The sequence below is a fragment of the Mizuhopecten yessoensis genome, unplaced genomic scaffold, assembly GCF_002113885.1.
Source record: "Mizuhopecten yessoensis strain PY_sf001 unplaced genomic scaffold, ASM211388v2 scaffold5379, whole genome shotgun sequence".
In the NCBI taxonomy this organism is placed as follows: Eukaryota; Metazoa; Mollusca; class Bivalvia; order Pectinida; family Pectinidae; genus Mizuhopecten; species Mizuhopecten yessoensis.
The window spans coordinates 7,561-34,258 of NW_018406020.1; the positions used below are offsets into that span (position 1 = coordinate 7,561).

Sequence of the window (26,698 nt, forward strand, 5' to 3'; positions counted from 1 at the left end):
AATCTGGCTGACTTGTTTTGAGTCTTCACTTATTATAAAGATTATTTGGCTGGTAACAATTCTTCCTTCAAAGAAATCCTTTAATTTTCTTTCCATATATCTCGACGATGTGCTGTCGTTAAATTACAAGAAATGTTTTAACCAGGTCGGTGATTTGAAAGAAAATAAATCGACAGTACAGACCGTCTAGCCGCCTAGTTAAAGTAATTGAAAAAGAGAAGTCCTATTTATTTAACTGATATCTAATTGAATTTTATAAGCAAAATCATAATCCAATATTTTAAACTAAAACATTTTAAAACTAGGGCTAGTATGAACAAAGGTAAGCCTTAATGGAAACCCTTGAAAAAGTAAAAGGAGAATATGACCAGGAGTTCTGGGAAGGGCAACCGTCCAAATAGAATCTAAGTAATGTTACGTCCTTATACCGACAACCCGGGTAGATACAACAAAACCTCAAGGTACTCTAAAGAGCATAATCAAAAAGGTTGACTTTCATATCAAAGAAACAACATATGTCCCTATGAGATCATGATGACGATCCTAAAACTTGTACATAGTCTTCATAACCTGAAGTGTTTTCTTTTTTTCAGCAGTCGACATTTATCACGGACGTCATGCTATTCGGAACAAGCTCTTGGATACCAAAGCATCTACGACATGTACAAACTGTAGGTAGGGGAAGCATGTTGTTATTATCAAGGAAGCAAGATTTAGCGATCGCAAAGTCAAAACTGGCCCGCTTATTGTATAGCTGTTTATTAGTAAGCCGTCCCTGATAATCATGTTGCAGTCTTTGGCTCAGGAGGGTATATACGCGGTTGTCTGTTAATTTCTTGTTATAAGAAGACATTAGATCGTCGATATGTCTGAATAATATTCAATTTAATTGCGCTAATTTTATGATTATATCGAATTTTGTGCCTCGTGAAATTGAAAAGAAGTCGGCCAGAAGAGGCCGGGGGCATAGATTGTGCATATGTATGCTTATAGTCTGCTGGAAAAAATTGCCACCGAATTCAAGAAAGTTCATAATCACTCTCACAAATTAATTCTCTGTCTAGGTCATGTTGGCGTTCGTTTTGCTTTCACAAAATACACCCCAAACTAATATAAACCGTCACTTTATATTGCCATTCGCTGAATTAAAAACACGTTACTTAACCATTAAAGAAAATGTAACCGTGCATGCTGTAGCTTCCGAGTTTGGATGAAAAGCTAAGCTGAAGTATTCTTGGCTCACTGAAAATAGACCTGACTCTTACGTCTAGAAACGAGCTAGGAGCACATCACTAAATTCTTAATTTTGTACAGTATGTCTGCATTTCATAACATTGCGTTTTAAAACCTAAACAAAATTAGGAAGGCTATACATATTTGTTTATCACAGAACGGTGTGACAAAACAGTCACTGTCCAAACGAGGTCAACGTTCAGTGATTTTACGATCACCAAGACGACACATTCCGAATAAATCACAAGGACAAAGATGGCAAACATCAGGATGATCCAAAAATACCATACTGGTTGGTTGGTTTGTTGGTTGGTTGGTTGAAGGGTTTTTCGCCTACATGAATCCGCCCTTACGGGTTTCATCTCACTAACGTAATACCATACGTTAAGATACAGTATTTATATGTGTCTAGTCTCACGACAGAAGCATCAGCTAACCCAAACATAGAGTGTCCCAGAGTTTGTAANCTGCATTTCATAACATTGCGTTTTAAAACCTAAACAAAATTAGGAAAACTATACATATTTGTGTATCACAGAACTGTGTGACAAAACAGTCACTGTCCAAACGAGGTCAACGTTCAGTGATTTTACGATCACCAAGACGACACATTCCGGATAAATCACAAGAACAAAGATGGCAAACATCAGGATGATCCAAAAATACCATACTGGTTGGTTGGTTGGTTGGTTGGTTGGTTGAAGGGTTTTTCGCCTACATTAATCCGCCCTTACGGGTTTCATCTCACTAACGTAATACCATACGTTAAGATACAGTATTTATATGTGTCTAGTCTCACGACAGAAGCATCAGCTAACCCAAACATAGAGCCTCCCAGAGTTTGTAACTACGGCTTTTTAATCATCATTCTTGCCTTCTTCATCGGAACGTGGGATCTGCCCTGGAACACATTGTACCACAGCATGGAGTTGGCTATATCGTTGCCGAGGTCTTCCTTGTACAACCCGTTGAGGTTCGAGTCGACACAGGCTGCGTACCACCAAGCCCCATGGCTAACCACAGCACAGTTGCAATGTCCACAAACGTCGTTGTCCGAGTCGAAAGTTGTGAACTGACGACCGTTGTGATAGCCTAGGGCGTTATCTGTCAAAGTTTATATATAGCAACATATAACCGTTCACAATATATGTATATGATATAAGACAAGCGTTCCCCGATAAAGCATAATAACGAAGGCAGCATTTATGTTAGACATTGGGTGGCGACTTTCTGCCTAAAACCCAATGAAAATATATTTTGGAATGTAAATCAGTGTCATGATTGTCAATAAGGCCGGTAAAATTAGTTAAGCATTTATTAGTTACAATGTAAGACCTCGATTAAGACCTCAACATTCAAGGTATGAATACCATACTAGCATACACTCAATTAAGGGAATGTTGATCTTTTACCAGTACAACGATGTGAGGAAATTGTAAACTTACAAACGTTTCCTGAGGAGTCAGTTGCCTGGAGTCGATAGTTGTCAGCCTCGTCAGCAAGGCTGAACGTACCGTATTCAATATGCCATTTAGACTCGTCCCAGGCTTCCAGCTCTACTCGCATAAACGTGTATCCGAGGTCCGTCAGCTTGTGTATTATCTCATTACCTGTAATTAACAAAGTTCTCACGTAAAACCATGAACATGAGACTGTCAGCTTGTGTATTTTATTTTTATTTGTAGATTAACAAAGTTCTCACGTAAAATCATGTATCAGAGGACTGTTTGTTGGTGATTCATCTCATTATCTGTAAATAAACAAAGTTCTCACGTAAAACTATGCATCCTAGACAGTCAGCTTGTGTATTATCTCATTTACTTCTCACTTAAATTCAAAAACCCGAGGACTGACACCTAGTATATCTCTCATTACAGTAGCTATAAAGGAGGCAAATGGAAGTTCTCACATAGAAACCGTTATCCAGGAACTAGTTCTTTGTTTATCATCGTATAACCTTTAAAAGGCATTAGTAAAGGCTTGCCGCGTTAAACGATGTCCAGGCATAAGGCATACTATTTTAATTAAACAATATGACAACATGTACTTGCAGTTTTTGACATTGGTTGCCAATACATTATTACAAGTTAATTCACGAATGTCACATCAGCATTTATTCCTTTATATACTCCAACCACAAATTTAGCCGAGGCATCATGTGTCCTACCGTCCGTCAATAAATCAGAGTGAGCTTAACGTCTGCAGAATAATTTGATCACAAGATGACAAAAGTAGAGAAACTGTTTATCAGCTGAAAGAAAAATAAGAATGTCATACACGTATATAAACAGTAACCGGCAAACTTCAGCAGCCAATTGTTTTTTTCGAAAACTAATGCTTGTCTCAGAAATGAATTGAATGAGATGAAACCTGCGACGTTTGTTTACAAATATATTAGTGTTAGCTGCATCTCCTTTAATACGGGGGAATATGTATAAAGTCAAGAGGATAATTAATTACATATCGATAATTTTGTATACGTCAAAGATGCACCTTGTAATATCTTTATAGCGTAGGCATTATAAAATATATATGTTTAACTATACGATTCCAAGTATTACCAATCCAGAAGTTGCCACAAAGATCTCCGAAGCCATTTTTGTAGTCATTCCAACCCCGATAAAAGTTCCCTTTTCCGTCTTGGCGGTTGTGTATTACCTGTTAAATAAACCAGAAGGTATGCGTTATCATGAAATAAAAACTAAAAAACTAAAAAAAACTTGAAATGAGTATATAAACCCGGACTGAAGGGTAATGGATTACGATGAGTAATACCAATGTCCGACTTTTTTCAAGAATCGTTCACGTATCTATGTTTGTACACATACATAGTCAAAAATTTACGACAAAAGAGGAATATTAATACGGGGAGACGCGCACAGAATCGCATTTATTTTGATTCAGTTCAAATAAATTCATATACTAAACAACAATTAATTTTGCTCGACTGCTAACAGACCTAGAAGCAGGTTTGGTTCACTAACATAACCTGCACCTTTCAATGAGCCCCGCTAAGTAATGCAGCTGATTATTGCTGTCTGTATCTGTCCTACCACATTCACACCCATTCACAGCATTTACGTACAATCCATGGTCCCAGGGGAGAGTCCAGATCGCAGTAGACTTCGAGGGTCTGACCAGGAGACGGAGTGATCGGATACCAGCCAGAGGAACAGCTACCATGTACGTCACTGCACGTCTGGTAATCTACATAACCAATACACACTTGACATAGCAGCTGTGGCCAAATCTAAATGATGAGTTTTAATCTTTGAAAAAAAAAAAACTACGCGTAAACAGTAAAATAGAAAAAAATCATACAACATGTATATTCTTCCGCGTTGACACAAAATGCCCACATGTGTCATATCCTCAACACCCCTAAAGGGAAATACCATAACATCGACATACAAAGATTCAAAACGCTACAGCGTCAAGTCAAAAGGACAATTTATACAATAAAGGCAACAAACAGTCATAGTATACTACAGCGTCAACACTCAGGGTTAAAGTATAACCAAGCGTCAACGCTCAGGGTTAAAGTATATTACAGCGTCAACACTCAGGATCAAATTATACTACAGCGTCAACAATCAGGGTCAAAGTATACCACAGCTTCAATACCCAGGGTCAAAGTATACCCAAGCGTCAACAGTCAGGGGCAAAGTATAGCCCAGCGTCAACACTCAGGGTCAAAGCGAACTACAGCGTCAACACGCAGGGTCAAAGTATACTACAGCGTCAACACTCAGGGTCAAAGTAAATCCCAGCGTCAACACTCAGGGGTGAAGTGTACCCCAGCGTCAACACTCAGGATCAAAGTGAACTACAGCGTCAACACTCAAGGTCAAAGTATACTACAGCGTCAACACTTAGAAACAAAATACACTACAGCGTCAACACTCGGGTCAAAGTATACCCCTGCTTAAACACTCAGGGACAAAATATACCACAGCTTCAACAATCAGGGTCAAAGTATACCCCAGCTTCAACACTCAGGGACAAAGTATACCCCAGCTTCAACAATCAGGGTCAAAGTATACCCCAGCGTCAACACTCAGGGTCAAAGTGTACCCCAGCGTCAACAGTCAGGGACAAACTATACCCCAGCGTCAACACTCAGGGTCAAAGTACAGCTCAGCGTCAACACCCAGGGTCAAAGCGAACTACAGCGCCAACACTCATGGGCACATTATACCCCGGCGTCAACACTCAGGGGCAAAGTATACTACAGCATCAACACTCAGGGACAAAGTATAACCCAGCGTCAACACTCATGGTCAAAGTATACAACAGCATCAACACTCAGGGTCAAAGTATACCCCAGCATCAACACTCAGGGGCAAACTTTACCCCAGCGTCAGCACTCAGGGTCAAAGTATAGCTCAGCGTCAACACTCAGGGTCAAAGTACAGCTCAGCGTCAACACCAAGGGTCAAAGCGAACTACAGCGCCAACACTCATGGGCACATTATACCCCAGGGTCAACACTCAGGGGCAAAGTATACTACAGCGTCAACACTCAGGGTCAAAGTATATTACTGCGTCAACACTCAGGGGCAAAATATACTACAGCGTCAACACTCAGCGGCAAAATATACTACAGCGTCCACACTCAGGGGAAAAGAATACTACATCGTCAACACTCAGGGTCAATGTATTTTACAGTGTCAACACTCAGGGGCAAAGTATACTTCAGCGTCAACACTCAGGGGCAAATTTTACTACAGCGTCAACACTCAGGGTCAAATTATACTACAGCATCAACACTCAGGGGAAAAGAATACTACATCGTCAACACTCAGGGTCAATGTAGATTACAGCGTCAACACTCAGGGGCAAACTATCCCCCAGCGTCAACACTCAGGGTCAAAGTACAGCTCAGCGTCAACACACAGGGTCAAAGCAAACTACAACGTCAACACTCATGGGCAAAGTATACTCCAGCGTCAACACTCAGGGGCAAATTATACAACAGCATCAACACTCAGGGTCAAAGTATATTACAGCGTCAACACTCAGGATCAAATTATACTACAGCGTCAACACTCCGGGACAAAGTATACTACATCGTCAACACTCAGGGTCAATGTATATTACAGTGTCAACACTCAGGGGCGAAGTATACTACAGCGTCAACACTCAGCGGCAAAGTATACTACAGCGTCAACTCTCAGGGGCAAAGTATACTACAGTGTCAACACTCAGGGGCAAAGTATACTTCAGCGTCAACACTCAGGGGCAAATTATACTACAGCATCATCGCTCAGGGGCAAAGTACAGCTCAGCGTCAACACACAGGGTCAAAGCAAACTACAACGTCAACACTCATGGGCAAAGTACAGCTCAGCGTCAACACACAGGGTCAAAGCAAACTACAGCGTCAACACTCATGGGCAAAGTACAGCTCAGCGTCAACGCTCAGGGCCAATGTATAATACACCGGCAACACTCATGGGCAAAGTATACTACAGCGTCAACCCTCAGGGGCAAAGTATACTACAGCGTAAACACTCAGGGGCAAAGTATACTACAGCGTAAACACTCAGGGGCAAAGTATACTACATCGTCAACACTTAGGGTCAAAGTATACTTACCCCAGCGTCAACACTCAGGATCAAAGTGAACTACAGCTTCAACACTCAAGGTCAAAGTATACTACAGCATCAACACTCATGGTCAACGTATACCCCAGCGTCAACACTCAGGGCAAAGTATAGCTCAGCGTCAACACCCAGGGTCAAAGCGAACTACAGCTCCAACACTCATGGGCACATTATACGCCAGGGTCAACACTCAGGGGCAAAGTATACTTCAGCGTCAACACTCAGGGGCAAAGTATACTACAGCGTCAACACTCATGGTCAACGTATACCCCAGCGTCAACACTCAGGGGCAAAGTTTACTATAGTGTCAACACGCAGGGTCAAAGCGCACTACAGTGACAACACTTAGGGACAAAGTATATAATTGTGTTCACAAACGAAGGCAAAATAAACTATTGCATCAGCAGGGAGAGTGTGATGCATTTAGTAGCAAACAGGTAAATATCCGAGCTTATAGTCGATACAGAAGAAATATAAAGAACTGAGGAGATGCAAAATTCAAACAAAAGTCAGCATAAATTTCCACCAGTAACGAAGGAGAATTCAGGAAGTTACAGGCAATCAATAATATCAGATATTACGAGGTAGACATTGCTTGTGTAAGACACGGATATAACATGCAGAAACATCGTATCCAACGACAAAATCGAGGCTAATGTTTTTCACCGTTGAGATATCAGTTTTTAAAATCATAAACATGGTTTTTCTGCAGAAACAATTATGTAAAAGAAAGCCTTCAGTTAACATTTATTTACTGACTACAGATACAAGGAAATTTCGATTTCGACGTTCCAATCGCTTATTTTACCTTTCCTGATAGTAACATCCATGGTTTCTAAAGATGGAGGTTTGATGAAAACTGTGTTTTATGGACGCAATCATGATCTCATAGGGACCTATGCTATTTCTATGAGGGATATAAAGGTCAATGCTTATGATCATGCTCAAGAATGTGTCTTGCGGTTTTGTTGTCTCTACACCATCCCTCTGTGTGAAGAAGAAGACGTTTTCTTTCCGGGATCCATGGTATTATTCTCCTTATTTGTTGCCATTTAAATTTGTCCTTTTTCATATTTTGCCCTAGTTTATCAAGTTCGAATTATGATTTGTTGACGCTTCGGTATTATCTTCGCTTCGCGGGTATGTCTGTTTATTACTACGTATTTATTTGATTTTTTATTGTTTAGTTACATTTTATTATTGATTTTTTGTTTGTCAATAATTAAATGGTGATATTGCGAATGACGTCGGATGAATTGATCTTTTATTAACTGTAGGCTGATAAGTCATAGTCAATGAGTATTATCACGGCCACGTGATCCTAAACAAAGAGCGATTTGTCTGAGTACATGTGTACGTATATTTCTCATTATTCGTAGATCACGATAGTTCAAAAGACCTGTCCGAAGGGATTAATATTATTAAAAATAATTATATTCCCTTCTATATAGACAGAGTACTTGAGGAAAAATGTAAACCAACGAAGTTACTGATATAAATAAAGCATACACGAGGGATTAATATAAAAAGTCCGTTAATGTCATCCTGTGATTATGTCACGCATCGAGAGCTTTTATTACCTTGTCAGGGTGTGGTTAACTGTTCTGGTGTCTATTGCGGTAGAGGCTTTAAAAATAAATACCTCACAATCAACACGCCAATACCAGGTTTGTATATTTTCAGTAATTGCCATGACATTGCACCGGCGCCTGCTGAAAAAAAGTTAGCTAGCTACGGGATAAGTAAACAAATAACAAAATGGATAGAGCATTTTTTTAAGTGAAAGAACACAAAAACTCATTGTCAGCTGTACATCATCAAAGGCGTATCCAGTTTTGAATGGAATACCACAAGGCAGTGTCCTCGGACCGGTACTGTTGGGCATATACGTCAATGACGAATGATCTTCATCTGTAGTCTTCGCAGATGATAGTAAAATATATAGGGAAATGAATACCAAGAACAAGCTATTCTACAATATGATTTAGATGCTCTATAGAAATGGTCCAGTATATTGCTAGTTCAGTCCCACCCACATAAGTACAAGCTTCTTTCAATAAAATAACCATCGACCAAAACCTCAGCTGTGCATGTCATACACAACAAGAGGCACACTAGACTAATAGAATCGTTGGACTCATAAGGGGGCCGTTTATTTATGTAAATGAAATTGTTACCTGGTTCTCTATATCAATGGTAATAAAATAAGTTTGACTTCTAAGCATGTACAGCTAAAAGTATCCACATTCCTTATAGCTGGACAACAAATGGACATTTTGTTGAAAACAATAATAAAAAAATGTCTGTTTTTGTTATAACAAGTGTAATGCCGTCAACAATACAAGTAACACAACAGTTATGTCATGCTTCGGCGTTGAGATAAATTCGGTGAAATATTTCCCTCGGCCTACGGCTCGGGAAATAGTTCACCTGATTGATCCCGCCACCTCGGGAATATAATTTTGACTGTTGCCTGAAAAGGCATGAAATAACTGTATACTATGTCCTACCAACTACTGAAAGCCCTAGTTTGACCTCGAATACGCGGTGAGTGTTTGGAATCAACCCAAATTAGAAGAAATTGAGCTTCTAGAATAATTGTACGAAAAAGAGCCACAACATTACTGCTGAGATTAAAGGATTTATCCTATGGTAAAGTGCCTGTTCATGGAACCACTTACGATTGAATTGTTGTGAAGGGTTTTATAACTTGTTGTAGTTTTGTTATAACTTGTCTAAAATTCCCTTGTACCAAATTGGACACAACAATATGGCTCAAGTCAAGTCAAGGGTACGTTGGTGACGCAGTGGATAACGCACTCGCCTTTCACCAAGATGCTCTGATCTTTTTAAATATAATTTAAATTACTTGTTTTAATATTGCATTAAAATATATAAGTAAGTAAGAAGTGATGTTTGTGTCTAACAGGTCTGTACAAGGTAGTGGAAGTGGGGTTTGAGGATATATGTGTGTCTCATATGTAATATCTATCCATAAACATGCGTTTCAGGGAAGTTTCTATCAAGAAAGGGAAAGCTCGCAATCGGAAAATGGAAATCCTCCTGTTTATCGTACAACAGCGGCTACTTCTTCATCGCTTCCACCATCAAAACCTGATACGACCTTAAATGACCATAGCTGTTAATCAAACGTAAAACACAAACAAACACACTGCTTCATCGACGAATTTTTATCCTGCGAATATAGGTCAAACTTAGGTCGTGGCCACGCTCTCAAAGAAATTGCTAATACACAGAGAAGTGACACAAAAACCAGGAGGAACACTATAGGAATATGACAGAAAGTAAACATGTAGAAGGAATACAAATATCCCACATATACAATATGTAGAATATTTAGGTAGGAAAAAAACAAATTTACTATATCGTTAATTCTCAAAGACAACCATTGTCTGAGCTCAAAACAAAACAGCGTAGCACGAGCAAGGATTTCACTATTTGTGTTAAGGCAATCCGCCCCTTTAACAACGCACAAACATTGAACAATTACATGTCACAAGTTATAACACAGAGCAAGACGTGAGCATGTCATTACATATAACAAAAAACATTAACTACTGATTATTTATGCTGATGTTAATTTGGTAATATATAATTGATTTATGATTATGTCTGATAAAGGAGCGACTTACAATGTATATTATTCTTAGAAAGTTCTGTCAAAGAGGTGGACGAAATGTAATATGCGACATCTGTAAACAAGGAGAGGAATTAACGATGAAAGGAAAGTTAACGTTCGCAAACATCCATGTCGACATTGTTAGGACCGGCGTTTGAAATTTGGAAAATGATTCAAAATATAAAATGTGGATTGTTGTTTTTCTACTTTTGATTTGAAAATGTATTTTTTTAACAATTGCAACAAAACATGTTTTAACATTTAGATAATGTTGAAATTCAATATCTGACAATGACACATGTCGGTGTTTTAAAGCGTCATTTTTTTATTCACAATTAATATGCATGCAGGATTCCTGTTTAACTATTTTTGCTTTATTCAGGAAATTGATTACAAAATCACACCTTCGTGATATTTCCATTGATAGCAGATATTGACACAGTTCAAACACACTCATGCGGTATGATGGTTTTATGGTGTCGCTTTTTAACAGTTGAATACAACAAACGTCAGTTTCCGCTTTTGTACATCATCTATAACGGAAATATCGCGAAGACTTAGACACGTGTATGACATGTAATTAAACGAAGAGATAATACAAAATGGGTGAGGACGAACATTTGATAGGATAAGGGTAATGACCGGTCTCCTTGGATTGACGAACTAGTAGCAAAAAGTTCAACAAAACATGCGAGAATGACAACCATCATATTCAAAGCCAGGTTTGTGTCAAGGAAACATCTTAATGTCAGATTATCCCTTGTGTGATAATAAAAACAGCTTATATATGGTATATTGAGTGAAGAGATATGAATGTCGATTGCTCGTATGTTCAGTCACTAGTTCGTGTTAATCCTACAGGATTTCACCACTGACGTCCATTAACCGTGACCTCTACATAGCAGACGTTTCTGATCAAATACGTACCATAGACAACTCTACACCATGTATAAAGTCTACACCATGTACCCTACGTGACATAGGCAACTATTCACCATGTACATTATGTACCTCAGAAATCTTTAAACCATGCACATTATGTACCACAGACAACTATACACCGTGTACATTATGTACCACAGACAACTATACACCGTGTGCATTATGTACCACAGACAACTCTACACCGTGTACATTATGTACCATACACAAACTACACCGTGTACATTATGTACCTCAGACAACATTACACGGTGTACATTATGTACCTCAGACAACTTTACACCGTGTACATTATGTACCACAGACAACTATACACCGTGTACATTATGTACCACAGACAACTCTACACCGTGTACATTATGTACCTCAGACAACTTAACACCGTGTACATTATGTACCTCAGACAACTTTACACCGTGTACATTATGTACCACAGACAACTATACACCGTGTACGTTATGTACCACAGACAACTATACATCGTGTACATTATGTACCACAGACAACTCTACACCGTGTACATTATGTACCTCAGACAACTTAACACCGTGTACATTATGTAACACAGACAACTATACACCGTGTACATTATGTACCATAGACAATTCTACACCATGCACATTATGTACCTCAGACAACTTTACACCGTGTACATTATGTACCACAGACAACTATACACCGTGTACATTATGTGCCATAGACAATTCTACACCATGCACATTATGTACCTCAGACAACTTTACACCGTGTATATTATGTACCATAGACAAATCTACACCGTGTACATTATGTACCCTAGACAAATCTACACCATGTACATTATGTACCATAGACAAATCTACACCGTGTACATTATGTACCATAGACAAATCTACACCATGTACATTATGTACCACATGCAACTTTAAACCATGTACATTATGTACCACAGACAACTCTACACCGTGTACATTATGTTCCATAGAAAATTCTACACCGTGTACATTATGTACCATAGAAAACTCTACACCGTGTACATAATGTACCACAGACAACTTTACACCATGTACATTATGTAACCCAGACAACTTTACACCGTGAACATTATGTACCACAGACAACTATACACCATGTACATTATGTACCATAGACAATTCTACACCATGCACATTATGTACCTCAGACAACTTTACACCGTGTAAGTTATGTACCACAGAAAACTCTACACCATGCATATTATGTACCTCAGAAAACTTTACATCGTGTACGTTATGTACCACAGAAAACTCTACACCGTGTACATTATGTACCTCAGACAACTTTACACCGTGTATATTATGTACCATAGACAAATCTACACCGTGTACATTATGTACCATAGACAACTTTACACCGTGTATATAGACAAATCTACACCGTGTACGTTATGTACCACAGACAACTATACACCGTGTACATAATGTACCACAGACAAATCTACACCGTGTACATTATGTACCATAGAAAACTCTACACCATGCACATTATGTACCTCAGACAACTTTACACCGTGTATATTATGGACCATAGACAAATCTACACCGTGTACATTATGTACTATAGACAAATCTACACAATGTACATTATGTACCATAGACAAATCTACACCGTGTACATTATGTACCATAGACAAATCTACACCATATACATTATGTACCACAGGCAACTTTAAACCATGTACATTATGTACCACAGACAACTCTACCCCGTGTACGTTATGTTCCATAGACAAATTTACACCGAGTACATTATGTACCATAGAAAACTCTACACCGTGTACATTATGTACCACAGACAACTTTACACCATGTACATTATGTACCACAGACAACTTTACACCGTGTACATTATGTACCATAGACAAATCTACACCGTGTACATTATGTACCATAGAAAACTCTACACCGTATACATAATGTACCACAGACAACTTTACACCATGTACATTATGTACCACAGACCACTTTACACCATGTATATTATGCACCACAGACAACTATACACCATGTACATTATGTACCACTGACAATTCTACATCGTGTTCACCACGTACCATAGACAAATCTACACCAAGTACACTAAGTACCATAGACAATTTTACACCATGTACATAATGTACCATGGACAATTATACACCATGAACATAATGTACCATAGACAACCATTCACCTTGTATACTGCGTACCATACACCTCTACACCATGTACATTATATCCGATTCATTACTCTACACAAAGTACTCTGCATTGTCCATCAGACAACTTTTCACTACAATTTGACAACTCTACACCATGTACATTACGTACCATAAACAACGTGTGTAGATGTTACTAGACAACCAAGACAATTTAACACCATGTATTCTATGTATCATAGACATACTTACACCTTGTACCCTACAACAGTTTTCGTACTCTTTCAGAAAAACAGTCAAACTAATTTCACTTTTCTTTCGGCCTCGGGAAATATTTCCATTGGTGGGTAACAACTCTTCGGGAAAATAGTTTGATAGTTGATTTGAAAAGCATGAAACAACTGTGCTGTTAATTGATTAACTTGACTGATGAAAAACAAACACTTAAGAAAGAAAACTACATTTTAGATCAGTACACATTCACTATTCTTACCGCACCTATAAATATTTTTTCTGGGTCACAATATTTAAGTTAACGGCAAAATGCTTTGTCTTCGATATCTTTAAACCTTTCGATCATTTTGTCTATACCGATTGCGGCGGCAGACGAGCACCCTGCATTCTTCTTCATAGTCATGAGGACGTTTGAAAATTAGATGCGTTCGATTACATATGTCGCATGTGACCAGTCAAACAGTCTTAGGGTAGCAAACACTAGTTACACACGTGACCAGTCAACAGAAATTGACGCGTGCTACGTAAATTTATCTAACAGTTAACAGCCAAAGCTAATTCCCTTCGTTGTAAGGACCAACCGGATGGACTGTTCCCCGAGGTACGCGGCCTCGGGGAAAAATGTATGGTTCCAATACCTCGGAAAATGGTACTGACTGCTGACTGTTAAGGCAAAAACATAATCGTATGTTAAATATTTAACAGTTTCAGTGAAATATTTTTGTTCAGGGTGGTCGGTTGGTGCAGTGGATAGCGCTCTTGCCTTTCACCACGGCGTCCGGGGTTAGATTCCCTGATCGGACGTAAAAAGGTTGGCGTCACCTGCCCGACCACATGGGTTTCCCCAGGGTACTCCGGTTTTCTCCAACACTAAGACCCCCACGCGCTAACATACGAGCCAACAAGAGTGATTAATATAAGTTGAAATAACTTGTTTCATAATTGTTGTAAAATAAATAAAGTTTATATTTTACATATTTGTTAAGTCTAATAAACTTGATGCTGTTTACTTACTGTTTCTGGTGAAATAGTGTACGCTGGAATTTGTGGAGGCGGCTCCCAAGTCCTGACAAAACTCACGACTATATGTTTGACAAACGTTGGTGGGAAAAGAGTAGTAATACGCCAAACATTGTCCTCGGCACTGCTTCGCACAGTCAGCATTGGTCGGTATATTCGTGTATCGCTCCAGACTTGCGTCCGTGTATACTGCGATTGGTACACGCAACAGCCGTGTAAAAGTGTAAGACAATGCCTTCGTCGAGAGAAGGGTTATCAGTATAAACGTTAAGATTCCCATAGTCATAGTTTACAAGGTCTATTTCCTTAGGCCATTGCCATGATCACGACTTTTCAGTTAGTTCTTGAATCTGCAGGTAGGTTTTAGTTCTAATCCTTGGTTCTCAGAATCTCATTTAAAGGTTTTAAGCGTAAATTTATAGTTTTTCCAGCTGATGGTTGTGTTTACTGTCACGCGTGACTATACCTTATGGACATGTTGTATTAATTGTTACTTTATAAACGCGAGTCAATTCACTCCTTTGCTGTAAGGGTAACAGTCATGTTTGTGAGATAGGTCGTATTCACTCAGTTAACGCGCTGTAATAATCGATCCGTGCTCGTTACGGTTGCTGACATTGTATATAATATTGAATGTTTAAGGTTCGGGCATATTATTCATTTAAGCTTACCTTTGGACAATAAGGCAATAATTCAATAACAGTAATAATTTATTCATCGAATCGTTGATATTTCATAGTTACAAAATATACACATCTGTAAATATTATCGCGGAGACAAGCAGCGCATTTAATGGATCTTCACGTTGTAAACCATCTTAACGTGTATTTCAATAATCAAGTAACACACGATTCGACAAATCTTTGTTTCATCTCCATCGCGGCTTCATAGAAAAGTAATTAAATACATTCGAAATGAGTTATAAACCTCATTTAAACAACGTACTTATTAAAACCTTATGAGTCTCTTATCCTTTGTTTAGCATAGCTAATGTGATCGTATGACGAAGCACAGTGAGCCTCAATTTAGATTAGAGAAAGGTGTGGGAGAATTATTTTGCACTTCGACATAATCTTACTTGAGTTGTAGTAAACGAGACTTACCAGTTGCCTCCCGTAGCATGGAGAAAGATAATCGTAAGAAACACATACAATGTACGTGATTCCACGTTTAAAAACTCATCCACAATTACACCTGTTTCGTCTTTCTAGGACTCACTGATGATGCTAGGAGCCAAGAATGGAACCTTAATTGGTCTTATTTACTGTTGAAACAGAAGGGAGCTGCGTACAAGTCCTCAATCATTTGAATTTCAAACGTAAAAGAACTGTATAATCTCAAATTGCTTATGAGTAAAGTGTTTATTTTATCATTGCATGCGATGAGAGGTAAGGAATAGATCTAAGAACAGAATAAGCGACACATTTGCTTCCAATGTAGAAATCATTGGGTATAATTAAACGCCTATATTACATCTACTATCAGTGTGTTGTTGAGTCTGTCAGTACATCAGTTTGTTATGAGGATATAAACCCACATATCCATAACTTAAAGAGGCTGTACTGACGTATGCTTTGGTATAAATGATATGTTCCCTATCACTATCGGATTGTTTCACTGGCATGATTTAACGTATACATGAGTATGAAACTGATATCACTTAACATCTGCATTACTATCACTTCGTTGAGTATAATTGAAACCCAAACAATTTGTTTCTAAATTAAATACTGGAGTTTTCAACAAAGAAACAAGAAAGCACGGTGGCAGTGCATAATCGTCTAAGCTGTTCCACATTAAATACGTTAATGCATATTATGCATAAATCAGGGAAGTGACACAAAAACCAGGAGGAACACTATTAGAGTATGACAGAAAGTAAACATGTAGAAGGAATACAAATATCCCACATATACAATATGTAGAATATTTAGGTAGGAAAAACACAAATGTACTATATCGTCAATTCTCAAGGACAAACAATGTCTGAGCTCAAAACATAACAGCGTAAAGGATTTCACTATTTGTGTTAAGGCAATCAGCCCCTTAAACAACGCACAAACATTGAACAATTACATGTCACAAGTTATAACACAGAGCAAGACGTGAGCATGTCATTATATATAACAAAAACATTTACTACTGATTGTTTATGCTGATGTTAATTTGGTAATATATAATTGTTTTATGATTGTGTCTGATAAAGGGGCGACTTACAATGTATATTATTCTAAGAAAGTTCTGTCAAAGAGGTGGACGAAATGTAATATGCGACATTTGTAAGCAAGGAGAGGAACTAATGATGAAAGGAAAGTTAACGTTCGCAAACATCCATGTCGACATTTTTAGGACCGGCGTTTGAAATTTGGAAAATGATTCAAAATATAAAATGTGGATTGTTGTTTTTCTATTTTTGATTGGAAAATGTATTTTTTAACAATTGCAACAAAACATGTTTTAACATTTAGATAATGTTGAAATTCGATATCTGACAATGACACATGTCGGTGTGTTTTAAAGCGTCATTTTTTATTCACAATTAATATGCATGCAGGATTCCTGTTTAACTATTTTTGCTTTATTCAGGAAATTGATTACAATCACGACTTTCGAGATATTTACATTGATAGCAGATCTTGACACAGTGTAAACACACTCATGCGGTATGATGGTTTTATGGTGTCGTTTAACAGTTGAATACAACAAACGTCAGTTCCCGCTTTTGTACATCATCTTTAACAGAAATATCGCGAAGACTTAGACACGTGTATGACATGTAATTAAACGAAGAGATAATAACAAATGGGTGAGGACGAACCTTTAATAGGATAAGGGTAATGACCGGTCTCCTTGGACTGACGAACTAGTAGCAAAAAGCCCAACAAAACATGCGAAAATGACAACCATTATATTCAAAGCCAAGTTTGTGTCAAGGAAACAGCTTTATGTCAGATTATCCCTTGTGTGATAATAAAAACAGCTTATATGTGGTATATTGAGTGAAGTGATATGGATGTTGATTGCTCCTATGTTGAGTCACTAGTTCCGTGTTAATCCTACAGGATAACCATTTCACCAATGACGTCCATTAACCGTGTATTCTACATATCATAGACGTTTCCGACGACATGTCAAATACGTACCAAAGACAACTCTACACCCTGTGCGTTATGGACCATAGACAACTCTACACCCTGTACGTTATGGACCAAAGACAACTCTACACCCTGTACGTTATGGACCATAGACAACTCTACACCCTGTACGTTATGTACGACAGACAATTCTACACCGTGTACACTACGTACCATAGACAAATCTAAACCAAGTACATTATGTACCATAGACAATTCTACACCCTGTACGTTATGTTCCATAGACAACTCTACGCCGTGTACGTTATGTACCACAGACAACTCTACATCGTGTACATTATGTACCATAGACAACCATTCACACTGTACACTGCGTACCATACACCTCTACAGCATGTGCATTATATCCGATACATTACTTTACACAAAGTACTCTGCATTGTTCAGTAGACAACTTTTCACCATATAAACTAATTACAATTGTACAATTTGACAACTCTACACCATGTACATTACGTACCATAAACAACGTTTGTAGATGTTACTAGACAACAAAGACAATACAACACCATGTATTCTATGTACTATAGACATACTTACACCTTGTACCCTACAACAGTTTTTCGTCCTCTTTCAGATAACAGCCAAACTAATTTCACTTTTCTTTTAGCCTCGGGAAATAGTTCTGCTGGTGGGTACCAACTCTTCGGGAAAATGATTTGATCGTTGATTTGAAAAGCATGAAACAACTGTGTTGTTACTTGATTAACTTGACTGATGAAAAACAAACACTAAATAAAGAAATTTACATTTTAGATCAGTACACATTCACTATTCTTACCGCACCTATAATTATGTTTCTGGGTCAAAGTTTTCAACTAACAGCAAAAATACTTTGTCTTTAATATCTTCAAACCTTTCAATCATTTTTTTTCTCTACCAATTGCGGCGGCAGACGAACACCCTAATTTCCTGCGGTGTAAGGACCAACCGGATGGACTGTTCCCCGAGGTACGCGGCCTCGTGGAAAAGTTCTTCTAGATGGTTCCAATACCTCGGTAAATGGTACTGACTGCTGACTGTTAATGCAAAAAACAATTGTATGTTAAATATATAACAGTTTCAGTGAAATATATTTGTTAGTTTTATAAACTTGATGTTATTTACTTACTGTTTCTGGTGAAATAGTGTACGCTGGAATTTGTAGAGGCGGCTCCCAAGTCCTGACAAAACTCACGACTATATGTTTGACATACGTTGGTGGGAAAAGAGTAGTAATAGGCCGCGCATTGTCCTAGGCACTGCTTCGCACAGTCAACATTGGTCGGTACATTCGTGTATCGCTCCAGACTTGCGTCCGTGTATTCTCCGATTGATACACGCAACAGCCGTGTAAAAGTGTAAGAGATGGCCTCCACCGAGAGAAGGGTTATCAGTATAAACGTTAAGATTCCCATAGTCATGGTTTACTAGGTCTATTTCCTTAGGCCATTGCCATGAACACGACTTTGCAGTTAGTTCATGAATCTGCAGGCAGGTTTTAGTCCTATTCCTTGGCTCTCAGAATCTCATTTAAAGGTTTTAAGCGTAAACGTATAGTTTTTCCAGCTGATGGTTGTGTTTACTGTCACGCGTGACTATACCTTATGGACATGTTGTATTAATTGTTACTTTATAAACGCGAATCAATTCACTCCTTTGCTGTAAGGGTAACAGTCATGTTTGTGAGATAGGTCGTATTCACTCAGTTAACGCTCTGTAACAGTCGATCCGTGCTCGTTACGGTTGGTGACCTTATATATAATATTTTATGATTAAGATTCGGGCATATTACTCATTTAAGCTTACCAGTGGGCAATAAGGCAATAATTCAATAACAGTAATAATTTATTCATCGAATCGTTGATATTTCATAGTTACAAAAGATACATATCTGTAAATATTATCACGGAGACAAGCAGCGCATTTAATGGATCTTCCCGTTGTGAACCATATTAATTTTGACAAATCTTTGTTTCATCTCCATCGCGGCTACATAAAAAAAAGAATTAAATACATTCGGAATGAGTTATAGTCCTCATTTATACATCATACTTATTAAAACCCTATGAGTCTCTTATCCTTTGTTGAGCATAGTTAATGTGAGCGGGCCTCATTTTAGACTACACAAAGGTATTCTTGTGAAGGAAACCAATAGGTGTTTTATGTGATTTCTATAAAAATACAAGTGAACTAACGTAAAAACAAGACCATTATTCGATCTCACTAAAGAAAATGAAGTGTGGGAGAATTATTTTGCACTTCGACATAACGTTGTTTAAGTTGTAGTAACCAAACATACCGGTTGTCTTCCGTAGCATGGAGAAAGATAAACGTAAGAAACACATACGTGATTCCACGTTTAAAAATGTATCCACAATTACGCATGTTTCGTCTTTCTAGGACTCACCGATGATGCTTGGAGCCAAGAATGGAAACTTAATTGGTTCAAGCGTAAGAGAACTGTATAATCTCAAATTGGTTATGAGTAAAGTGTGTTTGTTATGATTGCATGCGATGAGAGGAAAGTGCATAATCGGCTAAGCTGTTCCACATTAAATACGGTAATGCATATTATGCATAAATCAATTGGATTCTGTAAAGAAAAACGGCGTTTAAAGTTGTAACATCAATACTAAAATCAACATTGAGTTGAAAACTTACGTCCCGCTGCCAAAGGATCAGTTTTACGGCCAAGGTTGACAAAACTTGACCAGCAAATAATGGGAGTATACAACAAGATTTTTAACTTCTGCGTCAAACCCTGGAGAAGTCACGATTTCAGGTAATTTATACTCCTCTTTATCAAACCGTAGCACTGGCGGATGTATATTAAGAGCCACAAATAGAAGAATCCAGACCATCCATACTCATTGGTACCTATCGTGGCAGGGTTAGGGATCCCCAACCTTTCTGAAATCTTCTTACGTTACCGTGACAGAGTAAGGCTTAACGTATCCCGACTTTCCTTACTCCCCCGTTCCTGTCGTGACAGGGTTAAGGTAAGGGTTTCCCAACCGGCCTTACCCCTTCGTACCTTAAGGGTAATGGTCAGCGTTTTCCAAATCTGTCTTACTTCCTCGTACCTTACCGTGACAGGGTCTTCTATTGCTGACATCTGAACGTATGGTCGAACGTTTAAAATGTGCTAAAAATAAAATGAAACGTTACGTTAATTGCGACTCGATACATTTATCTGAATTATTTACAGGGAATTATACTTGGGTTTCTTACTTTGAACCCCAGATGTGCAATCATTGTAAGAGTGGTTGTCGAGAAATAAAAACATTTTGAAATAAAGCCAAAAGAAGTGACTGCAATACCTATGAAAAGCGTCAAGAAGGTTTTGTATGCCATTTTTTTTCAATTCAAGTGGGCCTGTGGTTCAGATACCGTGAAAGCAAGGGAACGGTATCACTGCCATGATTTATCGACAACGTAACAAAGTCTGTCAAAAGACTCTTAAAAAAGTAGATTCACGACAATGCTTCATCCCACAAAAACAATAGTGTATAGACGTTTTTGAAGCAAGAGAAGGTAGTACCGTTTGACTATCCAACCTATTCACCGGATCTAAGTCCCTGAAAAGGTAGAAATAATCGCTGCATCTGCCATGTCGTTAACACGGCGTCAGTATCCAGAATAATAAGGTATGCTTCTGGTTTACAATCTCTCTGGAACCTCGTAAGTGGTTGTAGTCCTACTGAATCTTGCTTGATTGCCAAACTCATATAAATATGTCATATTGAATATTTGATCGTTGCATGCAGAACTGTTTGTCCCATTCTCAACCCAAATGATTTTGCGACCTTATTGGTTTTATCACATTCTTCTTCTGATTAGCCGAACGGTGACCCACCATTTCCTATGAAACTACAAGGCGTATTCCAATGACATTTCATATGAGTATTGGTAAACATTTGCAAGACACCTATGTTTTGGCCTCTGCTTTTCCCAGAAAGCCAACACGGTCTCTGTAGGTCGAACTTAATACATTGACCGATTTCGTTTCAATTTGATATGTAGGTATTGTATGTCGTCACGAACAGTACATTGACCTCATTGACCATCTTTTACAACCAGGATGGCCGCCGTGGCCTCTAATCGGTCAAATTGTATATACTGACTGACTTCCTCACTCATTGTTTTGAAAGAAAAAAAATGGTACGTAGGTGTAGTATATCATTACGAAAAGTATAGTTACTTCAAGTAACATCACTTACGACTACGGGGGTCGTTCTGGGACGTGGTTACAATAAACAAATGTTAATAATGTTAGTTACTTGTCAGAATCTAGATGACTAGATGTTTCAAGTTTAGTCCTCATCTACCAGTGTCAGCACTGATATCGAGTAGAATCTCTTGTATCTGCACTGGTAGATGATCCATCCTTTCAGCCTTTTGCGTCAATCCATGTAACCGAAAACCTGGCGATAGTGCCATAGAGTTCAAAGCCGCACTGTAATTCACTTCAAGACAGTACTAGTTTACCATACTCCTTAGTACCAGCTTGGACGACCTCACGAATTGTGTCTGAGATAGTGATTATAGGCTACACAAAGAACCGTGGTATTCTTGCTAAATCTTGCTCATCTTCTTTAAAACCCTGATAACCCGTAATAAACCCTACCAAAACGTACCGAAAAATTACTAACTAACCAGCGTAAAGTTGGTTATTTATTCGATATTGGACTTTCCCAATGTCGGGATGTACTACCTAATCACCACACAAATATTAACATCCTGGCATTTCGTTCAAGAATCAGCGCGGATTAATGATAATTTTGAGTAAAACAAACATTATACATTGTACATGATGTAAGCTACATGGAGCTACAATACTCGATTATTACATACACTCATTATCATAGGAAAGCCCTATTGTTTTAACAGAAATAGGAAATAGAATTAAGATAGAATCTCAAACTATGCCCTGTTACATATTATAGTTTGGTCAAATGATAATGACTTATTTGTAGCAACACTATTTGTAACTCTAAAACAAGTCATACATGTACTTATTAACATTCAATCAAAAAGGACATCTTCATTAAAATATTACTTTAAAAATTACTTTGTATCAATCTATTCAGGCATATGCCAATTATTACACTGAAAAATATTACTTTCGTCACAATAGACTATTCGATGTAACAATAGCAAAGACGCATCTTTATAATACTAGTTTTTTCTCGATTTTTATGTTTGAATGGAACGATACAAGTTGTCTGTTTCTCACAATGATATCAATGTAAGCCCTAACGAGAGAAAAAAAATGATACACACCTGATACTGATGCTTAATCCCATTTTACTGTCGTTTTTAAATATCACGGTGACAAAAAGGAGGTCTTTGTCAAACAATAAATCATGTCTATATGTGTAGTTATCCTACCGAAGACTGCGATAACCTATTCCTCCATTGTCGTCTCTAAATGAAACAAACGGCTAACTTTCCTTACTCAAAATCTGGTCTGCGTGATAATTTTTCATCAAATGTTTAATCTTCAAGTTCAAAGTTTGATGTTAATTTGAATATATCTATTTTGGAGGTTTTATTGGATTTATTTTTGATACTAGACGTTTGTATTATACATTTTTTCTGAGTTTTTGGTCAATTATTGTAGCGTAGCCTGTGTTGATTGGCTAGTCTACGGGCGTGGGATTTCGGCTCAGAATGTTGTGATTTGTTGGGCAACTTGTCTGTGATGGTCTTCAACTCATGCCTGACTCTCTTGCCGTTATTTGTAGCAGCCCTGGTTTGGTATTAGAATTATAACAAACTGTCACCCAAAAATAATTCATTTAGTTTCATATCAATATTTATCTGTAATATAAAGGACTGTATACCGCTACCAAAAATATTATATGTATACACTGTTTATCTTTTAACAAAAGGACTATTTATAGGCATTGCCTGTTGCTCAAATACGTTTCGATGTAATTCCTATACAATATAAGTGTATTCTAAAAATAAAATAAAAATAATAATAGCATGCATTCTGATAGGGGAAAATAGGCCCTGTGATAATCTACAGAATATTATGATCATTGACTCCTTCCACTGACGTATATAACAACAGCAGAGAAGTTCAAACCTATAACAGGTGAAGTAAGTATTAATAATCAAACGTGCTTTACCATTGGAATATATACATCTAACTAGAAAAACATTCGTTTAATTTATGACAATAAAAAGTTACTTTTTAAGCAAAATATAAATTAAGCAGTCAATAAGGGGCTACCACCCATTTTGTATTGACTAGACATGGAAGGCGACTGAGTGACCAGTGGTAAGTGTAGTTATACATGTATTTTAAGTATAAAAAATTGATCAATTCTGTTAAGATTTTGTTTGTACTAAAGGCATTGTAAAAAGAAACAAAGGACTTTATCCCAGTGCGCTAACGGCAGATATATACTCAACAATTACCAAAAAAGGTTACAATGTGGTATGTTTACCGTATAGAGAGCCTGAAAAGTATTGCTTGTAAGATAACGATTTAGTTTGTAGTAGAAAGAGTTCTGTTGATTAGAAATCTTTGTGCTGACTGTTGCTTCCTCGAGCGAATCCATTTCAATAGTATCGGCGTCAGGGTGGTTCTGTGGTATTTCTGTGGTTAACATACAATGCTTATTATTGTCAACGAAAAAACTGACCGAGTTCTGTTTTCGAGATGTTAAATTGTAACCAGTTCTTGTCCATTATTTGGCAATGTCATGGAGCGGACGATGTTTTCAAACAAAGCAACACATTCAAACGCATCAGTACTGTTAGCAAGACATTTCTGAAATGTCCGTTTTTGGATTGACCGTATCTATGTCACCAGTAGTACATGCCAAGGAAAAACGAGTTCGACGCCGCCCAAATAAGCCTTGTTACCATCAAGAACGCGCAACAACGTTGATGCAGGAGTGCAATGATATCCCTGATTACGTCAATAGACGCATAAACGGCCTATGCAGCGAAGCACCAATGTTCTGATACAGCTTAATAGGTCTACAGCTGCTATTAGGTTTGCTAATTTTTCACTTTACACTCCCTGTTTTTAAAGAACCGTATAATCACTCGCTTATATAATTTCAGACAGATAATACCGTACTGTTTAATATCACATTGATACATGACACGTGTAAAGTAAATCCAACCATTTATATCCATTACAAATGAAAGTAGGGTTTCTAACAAAAAATATTAATGTAACTCTATAAGATTAAAATCTCATCTCGCTAGAATTTCAGGTCTTCAAAGTTACTTCAAATCCAATGTAATTTGGTTTGCAATAAGCCATTTAACCGAAAATACATATAATTCGGAACATGATCCTGTGTGGGCGAGTAAGAGTAAGACGTGTTATCTACTGTGTATATAATATGACGTGGATCCATATATACTTGCAAAAACTCATCAAGCGTTAGCCCTTAAAAGTACTTGGAAAAGAAGAAATTTCACTGTTATTACAATGTAGCAGAATAACATTTATAAAATATCTCCGTCTTTAGAGCTGTATCAGATACATCAGATGTAGACACACATAAAACTAAAAGTACAAAATCTCTATAGCAAATTGGTGGGTTAAAAACTCCTACAAACTGCAAATGAAGGATGAATGAATTCATTTCTTTCGGCAAATAGTTTGAAAGCAATGTCGATATTATACATGGTACAAAACGATATCATGTTCTGATATATATATAATTGTATACTTTGAGGTACAATAAATCAGCGTAATAATATAGGGGCATACGTTATGACGTAATACAAAACACACAGTTCTAAAGAACTGTGGAACAGCGAAAGGCCTTGATTATCAGTCTTCTTGTGATTTTAAAATGTAATTATCATTTTTCTGTACCACGGACTAATAAATATGATCACTAAGAGGAAGCTTATTTTCACTATTTTGTAGCATTTGAGCAAAACCCACTAAATAAAGACTAAGTCAAATATCTTACAATTTTCACAGTGTAGTACATGAAAACACAGCACACCTTAATAACCCTAAGATATACTTCAAGTGTATACAAGGAACACCAGATCTGTAAGGTGTTTTAGCAATGACAATAAGTCATGACTTATTATTGAGGTTTTAGAATTTTTGTTTAAGGTCTGATGTTGAGTATAAATTAATGTAATTAGTTCTTTATTGCAAAGTATGGTTATTGTGCCGTTTCAAAAAAAATAAAGTTATTTAAAATAAAGTAAAAGCATCAATATTTTATTATTGACAAACATGCCTTTGACTCTATCGTCTAGTTGAATTCTTAATAAGAAATACTCAACATATGTATGTGACCGTATTCACAATGCTCACCAGCGAAACATTACTACACGGTTCACTTGATAAATAATCAAAAGGAAACAAAACAAAAAAACATTATCTACTTTTGTCTATCATGTTGAACTTGCTGACGCGGCAGAAATCGGCTTGCCGAACAAGTACGAGACCGGCAGAATGATAAATGCTGACGACATTGTTTCCTTTAAAAAATAAGAAAAGTGAAATGGGTTTTCATATTCTTTAATGCCAAGTTTCCCCTAGTTTAGAGGAAATATCATTTGATGACGGTAGACAGCAGACAAAGAATTCAATTTACTATCTCATAAGAGACCCTGCTTTGTTAACCGTCTCTATCTCCCAGAGAAATCCTTTCAGTTCGTTGATCTTTTTTTCATTGCCGTTGGAGCACATTTCAATTTACGTTAAACGAACATTTTTAATATATCTGTCTTTCTT

The 26,698-nt window shown here is 37.5% G+C and overlaps 1 protein-coding gene across 1 annotated transcript; it reads right to left on the minus strand.

The window, feature by feature from the left end:
- Positions 1-2,107: 2,107 nt before the first annotated feature.
- Positions 2,108-15,113, minus strand: LOC110450625 (ficolin-3-like; the record flags this gene model as incomplete). The annotated part of the gene is made up of 5 exons (XM_021498241.1): positions 14,822-15,113; positions 4,319-4,440; positions 3,795-3,891; positions 2,679-2,843; positions 2,108-2,337 (listed from the first exon to the last, which is right to left on the minus strand). Coding segments are annotated over exons 1-5 (906 nt in total), but the record flags the coding sequence as incomplete, so codon positions are not given.
- Positions 15,114-26,698: the final 11,585 nt, after the last annotated feature.